At 40.9% G+C, this 23,680-nt stretch overlaps 1 protein-coding gene across 1 annotated transcript; it reads right to left on the bottom strand.

Annotated features, from left to right (window-relative positions):
- Positions 1–919: 919 nt before the first annotated feature.
- On the bottom strand, positions 920–23,137 carry EPCIP (exosomal polycystin 1 interacting protein). Its single transcript, XM_068546984.1, has 2 exons — positions 22,976–23,137; positions 920–4,358 (listed from the first exon to the last, which is right to left on the bottom strand). Exon 2 carries the CDS (start codon positions 4,297–4,299, stop codon positions 3,640–3,642), a length of 660 nt encoding a protein of 219 aa, XP_068403085.1. The 5' UTR covers positions 4,300–4,358; positions 22,976–23,137; the 3' UTR covers positions 920–3,639.
- Between the last annotated feature and the right edge of the window lie 543 nt (positions 23,138–23,680).

Genomic DNA, 23,680 nt, shown 5'->3' on the forward strand with positions numbered 1-23,680 from the left:
AATTGTGGCTCACGGGCCCAGCTGCTCCGCGGCATGTGGGATCTTCCCAGACCAGGGCTCGAACCCGTGTCCCCTGCATTGGCAGGCAGATTCTCAACCACTGCGCCACCAGGGAAGACCCGGTAATTAATCATATTGATGCTCAGATGGTCCCTTTGTGATCAGTGGAATTCTTTAAGCTGACTCCTATATTTTTTTATATGTCCCCATCAATTTATTGAGCTTTTCTTACTTTCTGTCACATTAAGATGTTCCAGGCTCACCCTTAAATATTTGCTGCCCTAGCCCTGTGGAATCAGTTATTTCTTCAAGGCCCTATTTTCTTTTTAAAAAATATTTATTTATTTATTTATTTATTTATTTATTTATTTAGGCTGCACCAGGTCTTAGTTGCGGCCTGTGGGATCTTTTAGTTGCAGCGTGCAGACTTAGTTGCAGCATGCGGACTCTTAGTGGCGGCATGCAGGATCTAGTTCTCCGACCAGGGATCGAACCCGGGCTCCCTGTGTTGAAGTCCCGGGGTCCTATTTTCTTTGTTGTTGTTTTTTTGTTTGTTTTAATGGGGAATGGTTTTGAGGAACCAAAATGTAGGTATCGGTGTGCTTTTTGCTACAGGAGTGTCATTGCTTCTTGGCCCTCTCAGTGGATAAAGCTAAGAAATAGGTCTTTAAAATGTCTTTTAAAACACTACATATCAGGGTTTTATTTATTTTGTTGAGTGTGATGGGAAAAATGTTAACAGTGCAGACTAAACTTAAAAATGTATCATGTCTGTAGCCCTTACATTGTGACTAGTCCCCTAAATTGAGGAACATTTCCTCCAGTATTTGAAACCTATTATTTGATTCAGCAAAGAAGTTGCTTACATCATTGACTAACAAGTGACATTCCCACATACATCTTTATTGTTTAACTTTCCTCTTACTCCTAAAATAAATGAAAATATCAACGAACACTTATGCCAGAATTATACTTGCTCATCAATTGCCGCCCTAGGTTGGCTTTGGATACAAGATTTTGGCAAAAATCAACTAAAGCATTCTTTGAGAGTTAATTGCGTACAGAGTTTATAATAAAGAGCATTACACATTTTATTATCATTTGTAAATTGTGTGCTGCACATCCTTTCTATCAATAAAATTTATAATAAACTTATGCACATTTATATCTACACACAGACTTTCGGGGGGAGAGCTGGCGGTTAAACTTTTACTAGCACACCACTGGTCAGAGGTGACAAATGGCTAGTCCCAGACACCATGGGGACCACTGACATAGTTTGACCCACAGAGTGGTATTTAAAGCAACAAACAAAAAACAGAATAATGTGCCAACATTTACAAATCACCTGGAGTTCCTAATTCCCTTGAAGGATCAGATCTGGCCCTGCTGTATTCTCCCATGGCAGTGACACTCAGCCAGCTTGCACTGCTGTGGACCCTTCAGTTGGATGTGCATGCTCAGCTTGCCACAATCCCCACCACTCCCTATTGTCCTCCCAACCTTGTGATTGAGCACCAAATGCCATGTTTCCCCATGTATATGCTTATTTGTCCTCTGTCAGCACAACCTGAACCGCATTTCAGTCTAGAAACCTGGCAACCTCAGGCTTGATTTATAACTTAATTAGCTTTCCTCCTCTATTGATTTAAGTCCCATTGACCCACAATTATTTCTTATAAGAATCACTTAAAACACATGTGAAATGGCTCTGAAACTATTAAAAGCCACCAAATGGAAGATATGCACATTAAGATGCTCATAATGTCTAACATCAGTTAATGTTATACTTTATTAATAAAAATCTATTAAAATTCAATTTGTTACATTTTCAGTAACTAATGACAGTAAATATATTTATTATTAATCTTTTCACTTGTATCCTTCTTGGCATTCTTTCTCGCTCTTTTTTTCTTCTTTGTCTTTTTCCATCACTTTAATCTTACCTCTCAAATACAATGTCAGTAATGAGGTCATTACATTTTTCTATTAGAATTCATATTTTGGTCTTAGTTTTGGCCTAATTTAAACACTGACATTATAGATGCATGCTAATTAGCCCGAATGGCCAAATCCCCCACCAATTAAGCTAATGTAGACATTTCAGGTTATTTCAGTTACCCTGTGTTAAAGTTAAGAGAAAAATGTGAGGAATGTGATATAAAGACGTCAATTCCAAGACAGCCTGTCATTTCATAATAAAACTATTTCTTATTATGATATCATAAATTCAGTAATGTTTCAAATTCTTTGCACTCTGAATTTAGACATTTATACCATAATTGCCATAGATTCTTTATATTCCACTTTAATGGTTAGTTGGGTCTCTGGGAGAGAAGATTTTCTTCGTACAATGATGAGTCAGTTTAATTAATTAACTAATTAATTTTAAAATGTATTTATTTTTTATTTTTTTGGCTGTGCCACATGGCTTGCAGGATCCTCCTTCCCCAACCAGGGATTGAACCCGGGCCCTCAGGTGTGAGACTGCGGCATCCTAACCTGGACCACCAGGGAATCCCCAAGTCAATTTAATTAAAAAAGAAATATGTTGTGTTAGTTCCTTGTATCAATGCACATAAAACCATTCTGTGTTAACCCCATCATACAAAGTGTCTTGACTTTCCAGTCTTAAACTTCCAAATGGACCGAGTGCTAAAAGTTCTTTCGTTAATTATCTATTAGTAATCTGGGCATATTTACCCATGGGAGTAATGTTATAAGGGACTATTACATTCCCAGGCTAGTCCCTAATGTAGTCAAACATAGTCCTACTGGTATTAATCTAAGTTCTGATTTCTGCAGCAGGAGAAGGAGGAGGAGGGAGATGAAGACAATGAGAGGAAAAATGGGGAAGTGGTACAGCGGGGCCGAAGATAGGAGGCAAGACAAGAGAAGGACATGAAGGGCTAGAAGAGGAAAACTTTCCCTGGGTTTAGGCCTTGCTCTAAGGAAAGAACCCAATGCACTTGGTTTTTGTGACTTCCAATTTTTATTTCTGTATCCCTTCCTCAGGACCCTAGTGCCCTCATTTGGTCCTAAGGTCCCACCCTATCCTCCAAGCTTCAAACCTCCTTCACTAGACACACTCACAAGACTCCCCTTTCTCAATGTGAATATTCTTAACAAGATATTTGGAAAATACCTATCTAAGAGAACCTAATCATTTTGTGGCGCTCACAGTCTCAGAATGCTGAAGTCCATCATTCTCTACTTAGGGGAATTCCAACCTATCTAACAAAATGAAGCCAAAAAAAAAAAAAAAATTAAGGCAATGTTTTGAAGGAAGACGCCTTTCTTGGGGGTCATCCCCTCTGCTGAGCTCCACTAAGTGGTTCCTGGGGTGCACTGGTCTCTCCACTTCTGATCTGACATTTCTCCACCTGCCCCCAGTAGCAAGGACATAGCCTCTAGCTGGCCCTCAAGGCACGTTTCTGGACTGAATCAAGTAGGTTTTTTGGCTCTTTTTATTTTGTTTTCCCATGGATGGGCATGGGCAGAGCAGAGAGGGCCGGCAGAATGGGGGCTGGGGGTGAAGTGAAGTTGAGGATAGGAAAACCCATGACCTTGTTCACAGATTCCTTGCTGAAATGATCCATAATGTGCCAAAGGTCCCACAGGTTGGACACAGCTACAATGTTAGTAAATGAATGTGACAACATAGCTTTTGTTGCTTAGAATTGGGAAGGTTTTAAAGTAGGAAAAGGAGGGGAAGTTGCCGGCCATGCCGGCAGAGTTTGCAATACTATATGATTTTAAGGATGACTCCCTGTTGAAAAGTGCCATATCTAAGAAGGAGATATACATACAGGTTTGCCAGCCTTGGTGTAACCACATGGGCTTCTCTCTGGATTCTCTCTCCCCACCATCGTGGATGAGTAAACTCTGCTCTGGGGAGGGATGCTTGGCCTCGGTGCTGATGCGAAGCCTCTTCAGACCACAAATAGCCAGGTACTCAGTGGGGAGAATGTTGGTACTGCACAGAGAAAGCTTCAGGTCCCGGACCAGCGTGAAGTTCAACAGGAGTCCCAGTGCAGACGTGTCTGTGAACCAGATGGTCAGGTGGTCATTGTAGCTGCTTTGCTCGACTGCAAGAGGCAGGACGGTTTTACAGCTGCACATCAGGTTGGCCAAACTGTAATCACAATCCCGGATGTCCGCAGAGCAGCTGCACTTCCGAATGGTGTTTTCCTTCGTGAAAATCAGCGTGCTGTTCTGCTGAGCTCTCGCGAAGCAGTCAAGTGCAAAGACGCCCAGTGCACCGATGACAAGGAGGCTGCACCCAGAGGGTGGTGCCATTCTTGTCTCAGGGTGGGCCAGCGAGTTTCCCCTTCACGAGCCGATTCATTGGAACTCACCTGAAAGAAGATGTGCAGCTTTATCACAGCCTCTCGTTAGAAATGTGCAGCTTCCGGAAAAGGAGCCCCCTAAATAACCCGTCTTAAACTTTCTCTCTTGCAGTTCTAGCAAAGGCAGGCAATGCTAGGAGCCCAAGTGCAGGCCATGCTCTTTTCTCAGAACCTCCTGGGAGGCCTCAGCCAATCCCATGAACTCTGCTCACCTGAGCTGTAAAACTCCCCGTGATGTCTGTTGGTAGTGAGACTAACATGCCAACAAGTAAGCAAGAGCAGATGCCGGACAGGAGACCTACCGCAGCCTCTCTGTGGGCAGGGATTTGGAGTGATCTGAGTGCACACATCCTCCAAACTTCCCGTTGCCAGTACTGAATGCCTGTCTACTCTCTAAACAGGCACATATCCGTCCCCCCGCCCCCAGTATCTGACTTCCTGGAATTCAGGAGACAAACAGTTCCTTGTCGGAATCAGCTACCCACGTGCTACCTGTTAACACAGCATGAATACCGGTGAAACACTTAGTTAATGGTAAACTTCAATTTCTAACTAGACAAACATGCTCCCCTCAATCGTATTAATCTGTTTGTAGGACCATTCATACTTCTCCTGGTCTCCTAGTCCAGTATTAGAATCCACTTTAACTGTGTTACTCGACAATGAAAAGATTAATCACACACCAGTTAATCACAATGATCCTGATTTACCTACTCCTATCCCAGAACAAATTTTATAAATTGACTTTATTAAATAACTTACTATAGGGCTCCAAAAGGAAGCAATATATAAGCACGGTTAAATGACCTAAATAAGGTAGGAATGCATGTTTAATTTAAAGAGCAACCCTGATGTCCAGTTTGGGGGAAAAGGCCCTACAGTGCCTGGCACGTAATAGACGTGTGGTCTTCTTTTATGGTGTGATTGGAATAAGACTCACATTATGAAATAGGGCACCAGGTTTCAGTTTTGCAAAACTAAGGACATTTCTCCTGAGTTAGCTGATGACTGAACAGACAGACCAAACAATACAGTTCAGTGCATCTGTACATATGGTGGTAGGCATGGCAGGATACTGGGGATAAGACCTCTGAATAGGAGAGTCCAGAGCTAGTGATGGCCCCCTGCAGGAAGTGTGGTAAGAAAGGACTGATGGAAGGTCACTCCAGGGAGTTAAACATGTGTCCAAAGAGGATGGTGACAGCAGGAAAGAAGCTAGGCAGACCTGCACCCCTCAGGGAGCAAGATGAGGCTACAAGATGGCAGAGTAAGTCAATGTGAAATCTAAGGTGGGGGGCAGAGCTAAAAACACTGGGGTCAGGTACACAGGCAGGCAGCACAAGTCCATCGTCAGGTTGGTGGAGTGAGTGCTGGGAGATTAAAAATCAGCTCAGCCAAGTAAACTTGAATGGAAGGTAAGACATTGGTTCACAGCAATCATAATACATTCATTCATTCAACAAATGCCCATTGGGAGTTTACTAGGTGGCAGGCACTTTGCTAGCCCAGGGGATACAGCCCAGAATAAGACAACGAGCTTATGTTCTAAGGGACTTGATTCTGCTTCCAGAGCCCAAGGTGGGTCAGGCCTGTGTGTGAGGACCAGAGGCTATGGAAGTAGGGAAGGGGAAGGAGGCAAAGGCAGGAGTCAGGTAAGGCCAAGCAGAAGAAACAAAAATGAACAAGCCCTGGACCCTGCCCCAAGGGCTCATGTGCAAAAGAGGGAGACAAGGAAGGCTGAACCGAGAAAGCTCTCCTGAATGTACACACAAATATAGGATCATAGGAGAGAGGTAGGCTAAAATCCATTCAGGAGACTGGATAAGGCGTTTGATAGTGTTTGTGTTTATTTTGAAGTTGGCACAGGGCTTTCTTCTTTTTTTTTTAAGTATAAGTAGTGTTTTTATTCTTTCTAAAAATGGATTTTTCAAATGGTTTTTTAAATTAATTTTTATTGGAGTATAGTTGATTTACAATGTTGTGTTAGTTTCAGGTGTACAGCAAAGTGAATCAGTTATACATATACATATATCCACTCTTTTTTAGATTCTATTCCCATATAGGTCATTACAGAGTACTGAGTAGAGTTCCCTGTGCTATGCAGTAGGTTCTTATTAGTTATCTATTTTACATATAGTAGTGTGTATCTGTCAATCCCAATCTCCCAATTTATCCCTCCCCCACCTTTCCCCTTGGTAACTGTAAGTTTGTTTTCTACATCTGTAACTCTATTTCTGTTTTGTAAATAGGTTCATTTGTACCATTTTTTTAGATTCCACATATAAACAATATCATATGATATTTGTCTTTCTGTGTCTGACTTACTTCACTCAGTATGACAATCTCTAGGTCCATGGCACAGGGTTTTCTTAAAGGATTTATTCATTAGTTCATTTCGTAGTAGAAGAAAGGGCTTTGAGAAACATGTAGATCCAGAATTCTCCCTGAATGAGAGGCTTAAGAGTTTTAAATTGTGTTAGAATGTGGTGGCAAGGACCCCACTTAGTAAGGAACAGTGCATAATTTATTAAATACAGATAATTTTAGATGATCACCTGTCCCAGATTCCACAGGAGGTTTCTAGGACTTCATGTCCCAGTAACCCCATCATCCCAGAACTAGGAATGCTGTCATCAGTATCAATGACCTGCTCTGACCCCAGCCTTAGAGGGAAAGAGAGGGATGGGCATCTATACATCAGCTGGAACCTGGTGACAAAAGTGTCTACCTCATTCTTTTAGGTGCTGTTACCATTCAGAGGCGTGCATGGAAGAAGACAAGGGGTAAGAAGGGAAAAAGATATGGATTTCCTGGAGCTCTCCAGTGGAGCTGGAGATCCCCAAAGGGATTTGTGAGCAACTTCCTAGCAGTCAAGGTCCTGGCTGGGCCTCAGCAGTGGGGGCGCTGCCTTCTGGACATCAGGGAACTTGAAGGAGGTCAGACGCCTGAAGCCTCATGAAGGGTTACAGAAGGGGACAAGTATCCCTGGTAACCAACTGATGGGGTTTCCACAGAGATGCTAGTTGGACATTTTTCTCCTTCAGTTTTTTTTTTAAATTTTTATTGGAGTATAGTTGATTTACAATGTTGTGTTAGTTTTAGGTATACAGCAAACTGAATCAGCTATAGATATACATATATCCACTCTTTTTTTAGATTCTTTTCCCATATAGACCATTACAGAGTATTGAGTAGAGTTCCCTGTGCTATACAGTAGGTTCTTATTAGTTATCTATTTTATATATAGTAGTGTGTATATGTCAATCCCAAACTCCCAATTTATTCCCCCCCCCCTTACCCCCTGGTAACCGTAAGTTTGTTTTCTATATCTGTGACTCTACTTCTGTTTTGTAAATAAGTTCATTTGTACCCTTTTTTTTAGATTCCACATATAAACGATATCATATGATATTTGTCTTTGTCTGACTTACTTCACTCAATATGACAATCTCTAGGTCCATCCATGTTCCTGCAAATGGCATTATTTTGTTCTTTTTTATGGCTGAGTAATATTCCATTGTATATATGTACCACATCTTCTTTATCCATTTCTCTGTTGATGGACATTTAGGTTGCTCTCATGTCTTGGCTATTGAGAATAGTGCTGCAATGAACACTGGGGTGCATGTATCTTTTTGAATTATGGTTTTCTCCAGATATATGCCTAGGAGTGGGATTGCTGGATCATACAGTAGCTCTATTTTTAGTTTTTAAGGATCTCCTTCAGCTTTACCATGGATTTCTTTCTTTAGGTTTGTTGAATGTGGATTATGAACACCCTACTTTCACTATGTATCTATTCATCTGTGGGCAAATTCCAACCTGGCATAAGCAGAATGGGCACAGATACATCACATTGCCCCTGCCCCTTGACCTGCTTCTGCCCACAGTAGGAGGGGCACTGTTGGGAAAGACACTTTTTTCTCTGGGGGTTGCTCAGCTTGTAGATGGGAAATACAAATCTATTGGTAACTGCCTTGTGTCCAGAATGGGTAAGCTTGAGAATGAAGCCAACACAGAGGAAAACAGAGACAAGAAGTAGAGAGACATTCTTAACAATCTTTTTTTCAGCACCCAGATCAAGCCACACCTGACATTCTTCCTTGATTTTTTAAAAATATGTGAGCCAAGTTTTTTTCCCTACTCAAGCCAATCTGAACTGGGATATCTATAAGAAGCAATTAGAAGTGTCTTGGTACACTGACATTTGGTAAACTATGCTTTTTTCAGTCACTCGGTAAACATTTGTTGAGCGCTTGCTTTGTGCTAGGCACTGTGCTAGAAAATAAAGCTAGTAGGAGCTTCGTCAAGGGGTTATATCCCAGTCAAAGACACACTGGAACCAATGATCACAGAGTAATGTGATAATAATTATAATAACAATTTGTATGGGATATTAAGTCTGCACCTAGGACTGCCTGGGAGTGGCTAAGTTCATAATATCTGATTAGAGAAATATTTCTTGAGTGGGAAACCTAAAAGTAAAATGACCTATGTAATTAGCATAGAGTAACCAGAATTTTTTAAATCAAAAGTAGGATAGAGAGATTGACAGGGTAGGAGGTTGGCAGGGGTGGCAGTGGGAAGGGGCAGTCGAGGGGTCCTGTGGGGCTGGAATCCTCTGACTTCGTCTGACAGATCATTTTCTCAGCATCCCAGCTTTTTGTGGGCTCCATCATTGAGATTTGCAGACTGTGTCCTAATATAAGCCCGCTCCACACCCCTAGGGTTGGGGCATAGGGAGGGCCAGAGGCATAGGGAGGGGCAGGGGGTGTGGGTTTTATCTGTGGCCATTCTGCTTATGCCATGCTGCAGTCTGCCCACTAATGGACAAAAGCACAGTGAAACTAGGGTAAAAGTTCATTCCTCCCTTACATGCAGTCTAATGCCATTAAAGGGGGGGTGGAGGTAGGGAGGGTGTGCTCCACTCCACACAGTCATTCAGCGACCCAGGCTTTATTTATTTATTTATTTATTTAGGCCAGCTTCTAGGGCCCTCAGGTCCTCCACAGTATTTTTTTTCTTTTTTCTTTTGGCCGCACTGCGCGGCAGGTGGGATCTTAGTTCCCTGACCAGGGATCGAACCCGCGCACCCTGCAGAGGAAGCGGGGAGTCTTAACCACTGGACCGGCAGGGGAGTCCCCTCCACAGTATTTTCTGCCCACATTTCATGGGCCAGAGCTCAGCCACATGGAGCCATGTGACTGCAAGCAGCTTGGAAATGAAGCCCAGCACTTTGCCAGGAGAGGAGAGGAGAATGTGGGTACTTGTGGGCACTAGAAGTTTCTGACATACCTAGGCTGTGAGATACAATGAACAGCTTTATGCAACCATGACAAAAGAAGCTCAGGTGGTATCAGTCCACCTAAACTTTTCAGGCAAGATGCTGAAAACAATGTATGGCCGCTAAATCTTTGATCATTGAATCACTGAACATGTTTAGAAACCGGAGCTCCTATTCAGACTCATTTGAAATATTATTTTTATATCTCAGTTGGAGAAATCCTGAGAGCAATTAATAGTAGCAGCTAGCTGCATGAAAGCAAAGACTCCTGAATTGAGCAGATACAGACATCAGTTACTTCAAAACAAATTCCGCACAGATTCCTTCTCAATCTAGGATTACACCCAAAATGCAGATAATGTTTATACTTGGCTCCAAAAGGAATGTTTCAAACTGGACTAGTTTTGTTTATAAGAAGGTATTACTAGTAAGGAGATATTGTGTCAGCAGGAGGATAGCCTTTGGACCATTTGCCTGAAACAGATTTGAAATGTCATGAAGAATGATGCTTTGAATTCTATAGTCTTAACACAAAAGACAAGACATACGATTGTGGGAAAATAGAGTGACACTCTCCAAATCCTTACAGCAATCAAAACTCAAGTGATTTCAAATTTTAATTCAGATGTAAGTTTAATTTGAAATTAGAAGTGATTTTTTTAAAGTGCAAAGACAATTAAGGGAAAGACTCAATTGAAGAAACTGGAGAAGTAAGAGAAGCAGACACTGATGAGTTGCTCCAGCAAGAAGCAGACAGTCTGAAATATAAATCTGAACGCAGCACGGGGAAGAAAGGGAGAAGAAATCCAGCATCTGGGCATCCCAAGAAACCCACTTTGAAGCAGGACTTGTGGAGCTAAGTGAGGATGTCTCTCCCAAATGTAATCCCCAGAGTGTGTCCCTGCAAAAATCCTTGAAGATTTGGAGGTGGCGAAAATGAGAGGAATTCCTGAAAAGGAGACAATTTGGAATCTTAGGTGTATCCCACAAAGTGAGACGTGTATGCATACTCTTGGAGTGTATTTTATCAAAAGGGCGCACACTGGAGGATTACTGGACTGAATGTCAATATTATGACATAGTATGAGTGTGTTTCGTGTTTGGTAATTGAAATCATTGTTGCTTTTGTTGTGGTCATCCATTTACAATGCTTGGTGTCAGTCTATTTATCTCCTGTAAAAATAAAATACAGTGTGTGTGTGTGAAAAAAAAAATGTAAACAATGCTTGATAGGATAATGAGATTAGAGATGGTCTTTTAAATTTTTCATTGTTATGCTAATACAATACCTTTATAAAACCTAAAAATCTTGAAACAACACATTTAAAAAAAATTGTGGTAAAATACACAAAACAGAAAATTTATCATTTCAACCATTTTAAAGTGGACAGTTCAGTGATATTATGTCAACAGATTTTTAAAACTTTCAGATGGCACCTGAGTAAACTATGTGTTGTCCATTGGTGACTTTAATATATCTGGTATATAACTAAAGTCACCACAAAACTTTTTCTGGGAAATTGGCAGATCATAAACATAAAAAAATTATTTTGCTTTATATTAAACCTTATTGTTTTACTGTTTCAAAATTCCAATTTACTCACAAGAAAGAGTCAGTTTCATATTAGATTTGGTTTAACTAATGCTGCTCCTGCTATTCATTCTTATCACCAAAAAATAAAAAGACTATTTGTGACTTAACGATAACATGTTCCAGAAAATTAAAAGTTAAGGTCTCTTAGAAACAATACAAATGTTATCAGTAGAAGTGAAGTATACCAAATTTATATATTCAGGAGAACGTGAAACTTATACCATTGATTGTTAAAGGGTTTTAAAAGTTTTTATTACATTTGGTAACAAAATTCTAGGCTTGGTTGTAAAATCCTGGGTTAACTATCATTTGGAAATTTAAATATACATTACAGTAAACATTTAGAAAATGTTTTTCTAAAATGTTCCATCTAGGTCAATAAACTTGTCTGTAGAAGTCTTTTATAAGGATAAAAAAAAAAAAAAAAAAGGGCGCACACTGCCTGCTGACATGGACAGCAGTTAAGATGGCCTCGCTCACTGCTGGAGTCTAATGGGTTGCTCAAGGAACATCGCATGTACTCTGGGAACAAACAACTGGGCAACTAACTATAAGGTGATGTGCATCGTGAGTGCTTATTAAAAACACAGACCAAGTGTTGGGCAGGAGGAAATGGGAAAGACTCCCAGAGATGGTGCTGTGTGGACTGAGAAGAGAGTGGATGGGGTGAGGAAAGCTGAGGTGCTGCATATAGAGGAGTTGCTTGAGCAAAATCTCAGACTAGAGTACTTGACGTGTCTTGGGGCCATGAGGCCGGGACTGTGCCAGCCAAGCTAAGGGGTTTGATCTCCAAATGCTTCTGATCTTCACCCCACCAATATAACCCCTCCCCAGTAGATATAATTTTTAATTTCTAAAGGTATTAGAAATACCATAATTATACTATCTACATTGTAAACAATACACGAAGAGTAGAATTTTAAATACTTGAGACGAAAAATAAAAATGGAAGTTTGAACAGCCTCTTCAATAAGTGGTGCTGGGAAAATTGGACAGCTACATGTAAAAGTATGAAATTAGAACACACCCTGACACCATACACAAAAATAAACTCAAAATGGATTAAAGACCTAAGTGTAAGGCCAGACACTATCAAACTCTTAGAGGAAAACATAGGCAGAACACTCTATGACATAAATCACAGCAAGATCCTTTTTGACCCAGCTCCTAGAGAAATGGAAATAAGAACACAAATAAACAAATGGGACCTAATGAAACTTAAAAGCTTTTGCACAGCAAAGGAAATCATAAACAAGACCAAAAGACAACCCTCAGAATGGGAGAAAATATTTGCAAATGAAGCAACTGACAAAGGATTAATCTCCAAAACATACAAGCAGCTCATGCAGCTGAATAACAAAAAAACAAACAACCCAATCCAAAAATGGGCAGAAGACCTAAATAGACATTTCTCCAAAGAAGATATACAGATGGCCAACAGACACATGAAAGAATGCTCAACATCATTAATCATTAGAGAAATGCAAATCAAAACTACAATGAGGTATCATCTCACACCGGTCAGAATGGCCATCATCAAAAAATCTACAAACAATAAATGCTGGAGAGGGTGTGGAGAAAAGGGAACACTCTTGCACTGTTGGTGGGAATGTAAATTGATACAGCCACTATGGAGAACAGTATGGAGGTTCCTTAAAAAACTAAAATTAGAACTACCATACGACCCAGCAATCCCACTGCTGGGCATATACTCTGAGAAAACCATAATTCAAAAAGAGTCATGTACCAAAATGTTCATTGCAGCTCTATTTACAATAGCCAGGACATGGAAGCAACCTAAGTGTCCATCATCGGATGAATGGATAAAGAAGATGTGGCACATATATACAATGGAATATTACTCAGCCATAAAAAGAAATGAAATGGAGGTATTTGTAATGAGGTGGATGGAGTTAGAGTCTGTCATACAGAGTGAAGTAAGTCAGAAGGAGAAAAACAAATACAGTATGCTAACACATATATATGGAATCTAAGGAAAAAAAAAAAAAAAAAAAGGTCATGAAGAACCTAGTGGCAAGATGGGAATAAAGACACAGACCTACTAAAGAATGGACTTGAGGATATGGGGAGGGGGAGGGGTGAGATGTGACAGGATGAGAGAGTGTCATGGACATACATACACTACCAAATGTAAAATAGATAGCTAGTGGGAAGCAGCCGCATAGCACAGGGAGATCAGCTCGGTGCTTTGTGACCGCCTGGGGGGGTGGGATGGGGAGGGTGGGAGGGAGGGAGATGCGGGAGGGAGGAGATATGGGAACGTGTGTATATCTGTAGCTGATTCACTTTGTTATAAAGCAGAAACTAACACACCATTGTGAAGCAATTATACTTCAATAAAGATGTTTTAAAAAAAAAAAAAAATGGAAGTTTGAGTATTGTCAGCTCTACCCCACTGGCTCGTGTACTCCCTTTGATGTACACATCCCCTTTGGAGGCCCCTGCAAGAGTCAAAAGTGAGGCGCTGAAGGTTTGTAAGCAGGGGAGACCCATGTAGATCTGTGCTTAAGGAAGTTCATGGAGGTGCCAGGTGGAGATTGAATTAGAGGGGCAGAGACCAGAAAACAATGAGTTCTAAGTGAGAAAACGCTTTTCTTTTGTATTTTCTTTGAAGGTTTATCTCTCTTCATTTGCTGACTCCTTCTAACTCCAGGCTCTCCAGATAAATTTATTTCACTATCTGGAATCCTTGAGGGGGTAGAGGGCACAAGAGAGTGGGATTGAGGAGGTGGGAATGAGGTCGAGGCTCCTGCCCTGCTGTCCCCTTGCTGTGCCTTCCTCTTAGTTCCTTGGTCATCCCCTCATCCACTCTTTACAGATGCCTGGTGCTGAAACCCCACTCGTACAGGGGTCTAATATCACTTGGTTAAGCCTTAATACAGACTTAAGTAAACACATTCTTGCCCAAGGGGATTGCGCTTTAAGCCTTATCCCTACCTTGCCCCTTGTTAGAGGGATAGTGAGGGTTAAATAGAAATACAGGAGAAGTGTGGGGTGAGACTCCTTTCTAGGACCCAGAATTGTGTGGCCACCTGTTCTCAGGCCCAGTTCCCACTCGTTTGTGGCTGTGCAATCACCCTTCCCATGGAGGCCAGGGAGGAAATGTTGGCTACTCTGTGTTCTGTGGGTGAGAAGCTCGCAGAGATGCTGGATGAAGGCTTTAGGTGGAGGACCTTGAGAATGATTTTTTGAAAAAAAAAAGATTTTTAGCATTTTCCTTTTCCTTGGCTCTGCTCCACAAGTGCACTGCAGGAGACAGTTTAGAGAGAAGCACTACGTAAGATGGTATTGGAAACAGGAATAATGTTCTTATTGCTTAATATTTCAAAGCTTATAATGTTGAAAGCTAATTTGGGTTTCTCCCCCATGTTTTCTTACTAGGATAAGTGTTGTCTTTTCTTTCTTCTTCACATTCCACAACGGCACACTCCCATCCCTGGTACGAGCCACTGAATTTTCACACACCCTTCCAAGTGATTCTGAAGTCACCGCCTTGTAAAGTCTCTGTTGACAAAAATCACTTCCCCTTCATCGAAGTTCACGTGGTTCATCGTTGAGAGGCAGGAAACGGGGTTCGCTGTGATTCTGATGGGGTCAATTTCTCATTTGATTTATACAGTAAGACCTACACTCTTTGCTATCATCTGATAGATTTCCTCATCTAGAAAAAGAGGAAATACAAGTTCATGTCTCCATAAGTTGGAATTTAGGCCAAATTAGCTTCAAGCATGCAATTCGGGTCTTCAGGGGACACAATTTAAAGCATTTTTGTGATTGTTAAACTCACTGAATATTTTTGGGCCAAAGAGCTTTTCTGAGTCATTTTTCTCAATATGGCATGGGAATGATAATACCTACCACACAAGGCTATAATACGAGTAAAGCAAGGTGCATGTCATAATATATAGTCTATTAGTGCTGTTCATAAGTACTATTACTACTACTCATAAGCAACTATAATACACAGAGTACTATAGTACTATTCATAAACTATGGTATTTTGTAATGTCAGAATTATAGTGATAATAGGAATATATATATATTGGGGATATTAGGACATCCCAAAAGCCACCTTCCCCAAAATCTAAAGTAATGGTTAATTTTTTTTTTTTAAGATATTCACCATGTATTTCTTCTTTAGGTCTTTTTTTTTTTTAATTTATTTTTATATTTATTTTTGGCTGTGTTGGGTCTTCGTTTCTGTGCGAGGGCTTTCTCTAGTTGCGGCGAGCGGGGGCCACTCTTCATGAGGTGCGCAGGCCTCTCACTATCGCGGCCTCTCTTGTTGCAGAGCGCAGGCTCAGTAGTTGTGGCTCACGGGCCTAGTTGCTCCGCGGCATGTGGGATCTTCCCACACCAGGGCTCGAACCCGTGTCCCCTGCATTGGCAGGCAGATTCTCAACCACTGCGCCACCAGGGAAGCCCTAGTACTGGTTAATTGAATGCACTGCTTGCATTGAAAATTGGAACAGAGAACAAGCTCAGCATAAAACAAAAAGATCTTTCTGTATCATATTTTCTTGAACCTAATTTACAAATGTCCTCCTGTAAATTCTGCGGAATGCGAGGCCTTGAAATTATGAGTGAGCAAGTCTGGTAAATGGAAATAACTGTCCAATTCCCATTTCTACTAATTTAAATGTGTGTAAAATGTTTACAGAGACAGCAAGAGTATGGGATATGATCAAAACACTTTCTTTCTGATCTTCTCCTGTGCTTGCTGGATATTGTGGTGGGCTGAATAACGGCCCCTAAAGATATCCATATCCTTATCCTTAGAACCTATGAATATTACCTTACAAAGCAAGGAGGATTTTACATACGTGATTAAGTTAAAGATCTTGAGATGGGGAAATTATCCTGGATTATCTGGGTAGGCCCAACGTAATCACGAAGGTCCTTCTAAGAGGGATGCAGGAAGAGAGAGAGAAGAAAAAGTGACATCAGAAGCAGAGATTGGAGCGATGTGGCCATAAGCCAAGGAATGCCAGCAGCCTCTAGAAGCTGGAAGAGGCAAGAAATGGATTCTCCCTTGGAGTCTCCAGAAGGATTAGCCCTGCCAATACCTTGAATTTAGCCCAGTCAGACTGATTTTGGACTTCTGCCCTCCAGAAATGTGAAAGAATAAATGTGTGTTGTTTTAAGCCACTAAGTTTGTGGGAATTTGTTAGAATGGTGATAGGAAAGGAATACAGAAATTATGGGGAAACAAAACCACCCAATCAAACCACTTTTGGATCAAACACACTAGCTCGTCTTTATTTACAGCCCTGCAGTATTCACTAGTTGTGTCACGTGTCTTATCACTCTCACTAGACTGGATCATAAGCTCTTAGGGTAACAATGTCCTAAACTCCTTTCCATTCTTCTGTAGTACCAAGCTCAGAGCTGTCATAGAGTAGCCACTCTGTATTGGACCCAGCCCAGTCTGAACAGATGCATCTGGACACGTCTCACGAGTTCAGGGGCTGACCGTATCCAAGTGGTTTTTTGCATATGTGGAATTGTTGAGAAAAAAGAAGGAAGAGTAAAGATGATGTGTGAGGGTCTGGGGCAGGAATGAGTGGAGGGATGGGACAGCACTTGCCTCTTCTTAACCCAGACTAATTAAAGCCTTGGGCTGAGTCCAGTGGAGTTGTAGGCAGATACTGCATGGACGGCTCTCAAGAACTTGGAGATGCGGGGCACAGTGGCCCCTGCCCAGGTGAGAAAGTGTGACACTGAGCAGGGGACAGAGTCATTCTCCCCACTTCTGCACTGAGGGCAGCCCAGCTCTGGCACAGCGAGGGATGAGGGGCAGATAGCATCATTTGGCCTCTCCTGGAGGACAGACTGGGATGTCTCCAGACACTGCTCTCCAGGCTACAAGTTAACAAGGAGCCCCATGGCAGCAGCATGTGGGGGGCAGTCAACATCCAATGGCAGCTGGGGACAGAGGCACATGAGAAGACCGTTTGTGAATACAGGTGAGGCACTCCTGGGGACCCCAAGAAATAATTAGAGGAGACTCTATTGTGTAGACACGGGGGTGGGAAGGAAGCAAGGACCTGTATCAGGTAGATGGGAGCACAAACCAACCAGATACAAGTGATTGGTGTTAATTAAACCTTATTTGTGCCCACTGGTTGGTGAAGCCAGGATCTCTTCAAGTATCAATTGGATTACTGCTTTCAGATTAAACATAGTTAATGATAGAAATGAACTAAAGTGCTCAAAAGCATCTAGACTAAGATAATTAAGAACTAACTGGGGACTCCCCTGGTGGTCCAGTGGTAAAGAATCCGCCTTCCAATTCAGGGGACGCAGGTTCGATCCCTGGTCGGGGAACTAAGATACCACACGCTGCAGGGCACCTAAGCCCTTGCGCCACAACTACTGAGTTCGTGTGCCACAACTAGAGAGAAAACCGAGCACCGCAACAAAGATCCCACGTGCCACAACTCAGACCTGATGCAGCCAAGAAAATAAATAAATAAAAATAAATAAATATTTTTTAAAAATAGCTTTATTTTTATATATATGTGTGTGTGTATATATATATATATATAAAGCTACTTTTTAAAACATCTTTATTGGAGTATAATTGCTTTACAATGGTGTGTTAGTTTCTGCTTTATAACAAAGTAAATCAGTTATACATATACATATGTTCCCATATCTCTAAAGCTATTTTTTAAAAGAACTAACTGAAAAGCAGACGTTTTATGTTTTGAAAGCATTCAGCTTAATTGAATGTTGATTTCCCCCACTAGTTTGTCTATTGGATGCTGGAACAATTGCTGCTGGTATGTCGTGTCAGTCAGATTTCTGATGTGACACAGCCCTGGTCTTCACGTTGACCATGGTTTCCCCAGTCCTTAGCGCCTGACTCATAGAGGCACTCCGTAAATATTTATATTATCCAAATAAATCCCTATATTAGCTAAGTCAGAGAGGCATGTTATTGATCCTTTACTTCCTCTTTTACCTTTTACCTCCTGGAATTGTGGAGTGTATCATATCAAATTAGCAAGCAAAATCCATCTTCTTTAGCAGGAATTTCAGCATGTGGCTCAGCCATGACAGAGGAAGTATAAGGAGATTTTGTGTACTGGTGAGAGGGTGGCAATTTAAGCTCAATATCTTATGCCTTGCCTGTGAATCTCCTTGAAGGTCATCGAATGACATCTGGCAAAAGACCCATGAGGCATCCCCAACCTCTTGTGACTTTACCAGTGAGCATCGTCTAAGTTTGCAGTTGCCTTGGAGCTTTTCTGTGAAACTGATGGGGACAAAGGGTGAAACACACTCACCTAGGATAGGGACCATGAGCCCCGAGTCAGGACCCCAGATCACCGTCCTTCTACCTCACTCCACATGGCTTCCCCAGGCTTAAGGGAAGCATGAGCTGAGTTAGTATATATTGATCTCACAGATATTTGTGGGCATCAGAAGCCATTGCCTTAATTGCTCTCCGTTGAGGGATTATAATAACCCGTGCTGCAAACTTCCCCACAATCTAACATTTAAGCATCCAGTCTTGTGGAACTAATTCAGGGAGAGCTTTGCTCAAATTACTGGGCCTGTATTATATGAATGTGAGGTTGCCAAGGAAAATAAGTCAGAGTAATCCCTTTGCTAGGAGATGAGAAACAAAAACATGCTGGCAGACCTTTAATATTTTAATTACCTGCTTCCAGGACAATAAAAAGGGAATTAGGTCCTCCACTTACAGTTGTACATTATTACAGCCCATAAAATACCTTAAACTATTTCCTTAAGATGTAAGCCTTAAGCTTTTTCCTTTCATCTGTATTCAACCATTAGATTTTAGACAAGTAAGAGTTAAATTTTTCCTTTAGTGGTTTTAGTTACAAATATTGGAACCAAAGGTAATTTGAACCTTGTTGCTTTCTTGGAAGATTTTTTAGGGTTTTACGTGCCTACAACTAAAGGTAATATGGGATCCTGGAACAGAAAAAGGACATTAGGTATCTAAGAAAATCTGAATAAAATATAGATATCAGTTAAAATAATAATAATGTATCAATATTGGTTCATTAATTGTGACACATGTATAATACAGTAATGTAAGATGTTAATAATAGGGGAGACTGGGTGCAGGGTATATGGTAACTCTCTGTGCTATCTTCACAATTTTTCTGTAAGTCTATAACTATTCTAACATAAGAATTTTATTTGAAAAGAAGCCCTCCTGACCTCATCGATGACTCATTGAAGGTTATTTTTGTGACAAGAGCAGAACTCTAGTGGATAATATGGGCAACACAATTTGGGCTAAACTGAATACCCATGAAATGGTGACTAGGCATGACTCCAAAGGAATCCTGTAAAGCTCCTGGACACAGAGAAGATCCTGGCTTCCTAATGACCTTGGAGCCCAGGCAGTTCAGAAATGCAAATGAGAAGTGATCATTTTATGGGAAATGGATCAAAACTGGAATGGAAAGGCATCAGGGAATATTGTTAGAACAAGTCCTGATGGATGTGTGTGTGTGTGTGTGTGTGTGTGTGTGTGTATTGTCTTCTTGTGTGTGTGTGTGTGTGTGTGTGTGTGTGATGCCTCCCTCGTGCTGCTTATGTTGCCCCCTGTGTCAGGAGTGTTTTCTATTTCTCATCTGCTAAGAAACCACCCTCATCTCTTAAACTGTCTTCACATCCTTCACGAATCTTTAGTAGGCTAGATTCATGGATGACAGTCCTTGCCTACCTCAGACCTCTTATAGGTCCACATCAGTTAACCATAAAAGAAATTAAAAACCAAGCTTTTGCAAGCAAATCTGTAAGTATACAGAGAGCCCAGTGCCTGTTTTATGTTAGATTTTTTAAGCCCCTCTAAGCCGGCTGTTCTTAGGGTCATTCCACTGGCGTGATTGTTATCAGATTCCCAGTGACTCCCACCCCCCAAAATGCGCCAAAATCAATGGTTAATGTCTCATCTCATCTTGCTTGACTTCTCACCAGCATTCAGCATGGTTGCCAGCTCCCTCCTTCCTGAGCAAAGACCTTTCTGTTCTTCCTTGACACCACATGCTCCTGTTTTTCTTGCTACCTCAACGCCGACTCATTCTTAGTATCTGGCTGACATCTTCTCGTCTTCCCTGAGTGTTGCATGCCCCTGGCTTGGCGCCTGGCTCTCTTCTCTCTGTATGTCCACTCCCTTGGCGATTGCATGCTGACCCCTGGATTTCAGTATTATCTATATGCTGATGACTAACCAGCTTCCAAACCCTTCCCTGAGCTTCAGGCTCGTGTATCCAGCATCTCACTTGAATAGCTCTACCTGAATAGCTAACAGACACCTCAGACTTAACTTGTCAAATATACAACTCTTGACTCCCAAGAGAGTTCAGACTACTAGATAGAGAACAGATGTTATTGTATTCACATTTTACTACACACACCTTTATTGCCCCTCAGCCCTGTGTTCCCAGGGCTAATCTAGCTAACTATGGAAAACGGTCATCGATAAGAGGCAATGTACTTTCAAATAAGAAATGTGGGAGTTCCATGTGTGTTGAAAAATGACTGAAATTAGGAACTACACATATTTTTCAATGATTAATAATATTTAATAAGTGCTTCTTTTGTACCAGGTACTGTTTGAAGTATTTTACGTGTTTTATTTCATTTAATCCTTACAATAATCGTAAAGGTAGATATTATGGCCCCATTTTCTTATCAGAAAATGAAGACACAGAGAGGTTAAATAGCTTGGTCAAAGTCACAGAGCCAGAAGGAAACAACTGAGACTGGAACCCAGACAGCCAAATATACTCTAAGGAGTCATGGTGGAAATTACAGTTTCATTTCCCACTCCAGGGTCAAGTTCCTACTCACATGACGTTCCATGCCTCGGATTCTATTACTAGACTCCGTGGCCTCTAACCTCAAGTGTGTATAGAAACCTCACGCTAGATGAACAGGAAACAAAAGGAACGAAGTGAGTTCTATTATGCACAAGCATCAGAACACTTTTTTTTTTTTAAAAAAAGAAATGGCTTATAAATTAGATTTTAAAATAAGGACAACATTGGTTGATTGCTGCTGCTGTTAACATAGTCATGGAATGTGGGACAAAGACTCTCAGAGAGCAAGCCAGTGGGAAGTCTTAACTAAAATATGTAACTACTGCACCTTTCTACTCAGCACAAGTTCTTGTGAGAGTTTATTAACCAATGGTTGCAAACCCTTCAAGCATTTCCTGTGAATGGCTTGCTATACGTTTAGCTAATTAGATCATTGGTGCTCCAACCCCCATCTAGGCGGGTCTGGCCCCCTTAATCACACACCCATGGAACTGTGTGGTTTGTCTCTTCTCTCCATTGACACAGAGACACGAGCCACTGGACCCTGAATTTTTTTTTTTTTTCTTTTTTTTTGGCTGCGTTGCACGGCTTATGGGATCTTAGTTCCCTGACCAGGGATTGAACCCGGGCCCCTGGCAGTGAGCGTGCCAAGTCCTAACCACTGGACTGCCAGGGAATTCCATAGACCCTGAATTTTAAAAGTGGATCATATACTAGGTTCAAGTGATAAAAATATGGATGCGAAAAAGAAAATTGGGAGTGCTATGTCAACTGTTGAAAAGTATTCATTTCCATAGACACTGTATCGAATCTGTTATTTTCAGAAAATGCCCAATTTCTCTCAAAAACATGATGAGAAATCCTTTTTTCCTTTCAAACATTATTTTTAAATAATGCATTACATTGAATTGTTTGGTATAAAAATAAAAGTAAAAAACTTGCGAAATATCACCCTTTTCATTAAAAAACATTTTAAGCAAGCAAGGTCTGATATTTTTGGTAGTTTTTAAGGACAGGTTTTTATAAATATTATGCACAATTCTTTTGAAACATTTCCTTTCCTCAATATACACCAACACACTTATTGCTAAAAAACTGCCCCAAAACATATTTATTGAACAATGAATATACGCAGAACTGTGTAAGGATTACTGGTTTTGATTAAAACATCCCCATTACTGTTTTACTACAGTATTTATCGTGTTTGTTTCACTTTTGAAAACAAGAACCAGTTTTTTAAAAAGTTAACCAATCCAAATGTTGATGCTCATCTAAATTTGGTTTCTTCTTGTCTTCCTATGTTTTCTAATGACTAGTGTGTAAATAAACAGTAAATATAATACCATTAGATAAAATCAGAGCGAAGAAACAATAAAAGCCAATGTTTTGAGAGTTCCTAGTTTTACTGGTGATCATGGTAAGGAAAAGAGATATGACACAAATCTCTTTCATTTAATTGTTATTTAGCATTAAAGACCAACAGGAAAATATAGCCGGATTCTTTTGTTTTTCTTTTTTTTATTTTATTTTAGCCAGATTTAAAAATAGAAACAGGAAGCTCAGATTCCACGGCGATATTTGTTATATAATATTAACCTAAGTGAGTTTATCTATTTAGGGACTGAGAAGACCATTTCATTCTTTGCTTAATGTACTGAAAACATTTCCTTTTAAAGGCAGAATCTCAGTAAAGAGCAATTCATACGCCTGGAAGCTTCAAGGAGTGTTTCACGGTGAAAGTGACTTATAAGTATGCGTTATATTCAGGAAATGCAAACACGACAAGAAGAAGGTGGCGCCGATGGTGTTTCTTCAAACCATCACAGAACTTTCCTGCCATGCAGCAGAAATTGTGAAGCTATTAAAAACTGTTAAGCTAGACATGCTTTTCAAAAAAAAGAACAGAGAAATTACTTACATCTCAAGCTCCACTGCAAGGCTGGCTCCGCCACTCCCAGACCTCTGCCTGATCCTTCACTCTGGCTTGACAGCTGGTCTAATCTGCAAGGCAGGACGGACGGAATGCCTGTTCTTGCACTTGCTGTTCTTTTCCGTTTTCAGACGGCCAGTGGCCCTGGTCATTTCCATGGCAACCAGAAGGAAGCTGCCCACCTACCGATTTCATGAACCACGCAGTGGGAGACAACCCACCTTGGTGACTGCTGGCTACTCTTTTGGGGGTTCCAAAGTGGAAAGTTTCCAGAAGAAATGAAGGAGACTGCTGCTCTGTGCTGACCTGAAGGGCTAACAGTAATGCAAGAAATTCTACTTTAGCAGGAAATTGAATGAATTAAGTGTAGAGCGTGGAGACTCCTTGATGCTTTCACTATCATGATTTGTTCCACTCATTTTGGCCCAATGAATTGTTACTTATGGCAAATGCCTGAACTAGTATAAAAATTGACCTATTGTGGTTGTTCCAGAGAGAAAGTGAACTCATTTCAACTCCAAAGATGTAGTCCTAGAGTTTATTACACTATGTGGAGTAAGTCAGACAGAGAAAGACAAAGATCATATGATATCACTTATCTGTGGAATCTAAAATATGATACAATTTTAGTATATGTGCTGCCAAAGCCAGCACTAAAATATGATACAAATGAACTTATTTGCAAAGCAGAAA

Source organism: Eschrichtius robustus, chromosome 6 (assembly GCF_028021215.1).
Source record: "Eschrichtius robustus isolate mEscRob2 chromosome 6, mEscRob2.pri, whole genome shotgun sequence".
Taxonomy (NCBI): Eukaryota; Metazoa; Chordata; class Mammalia; order Artiodactyla; family Eschrichtiidae; genus Eschrichtius; species Eschrichtius robustus.

Bases quoted from the DNA above. Each gene is read 5' to 3' on its own strand.
- EPCIP (XM_068546984.1), bottom strand. From the start codon at position 4,299: ATGGCACCACCCTCTGGGTGCAGCCTCCTTGTCATCGGTGCACTGGGC.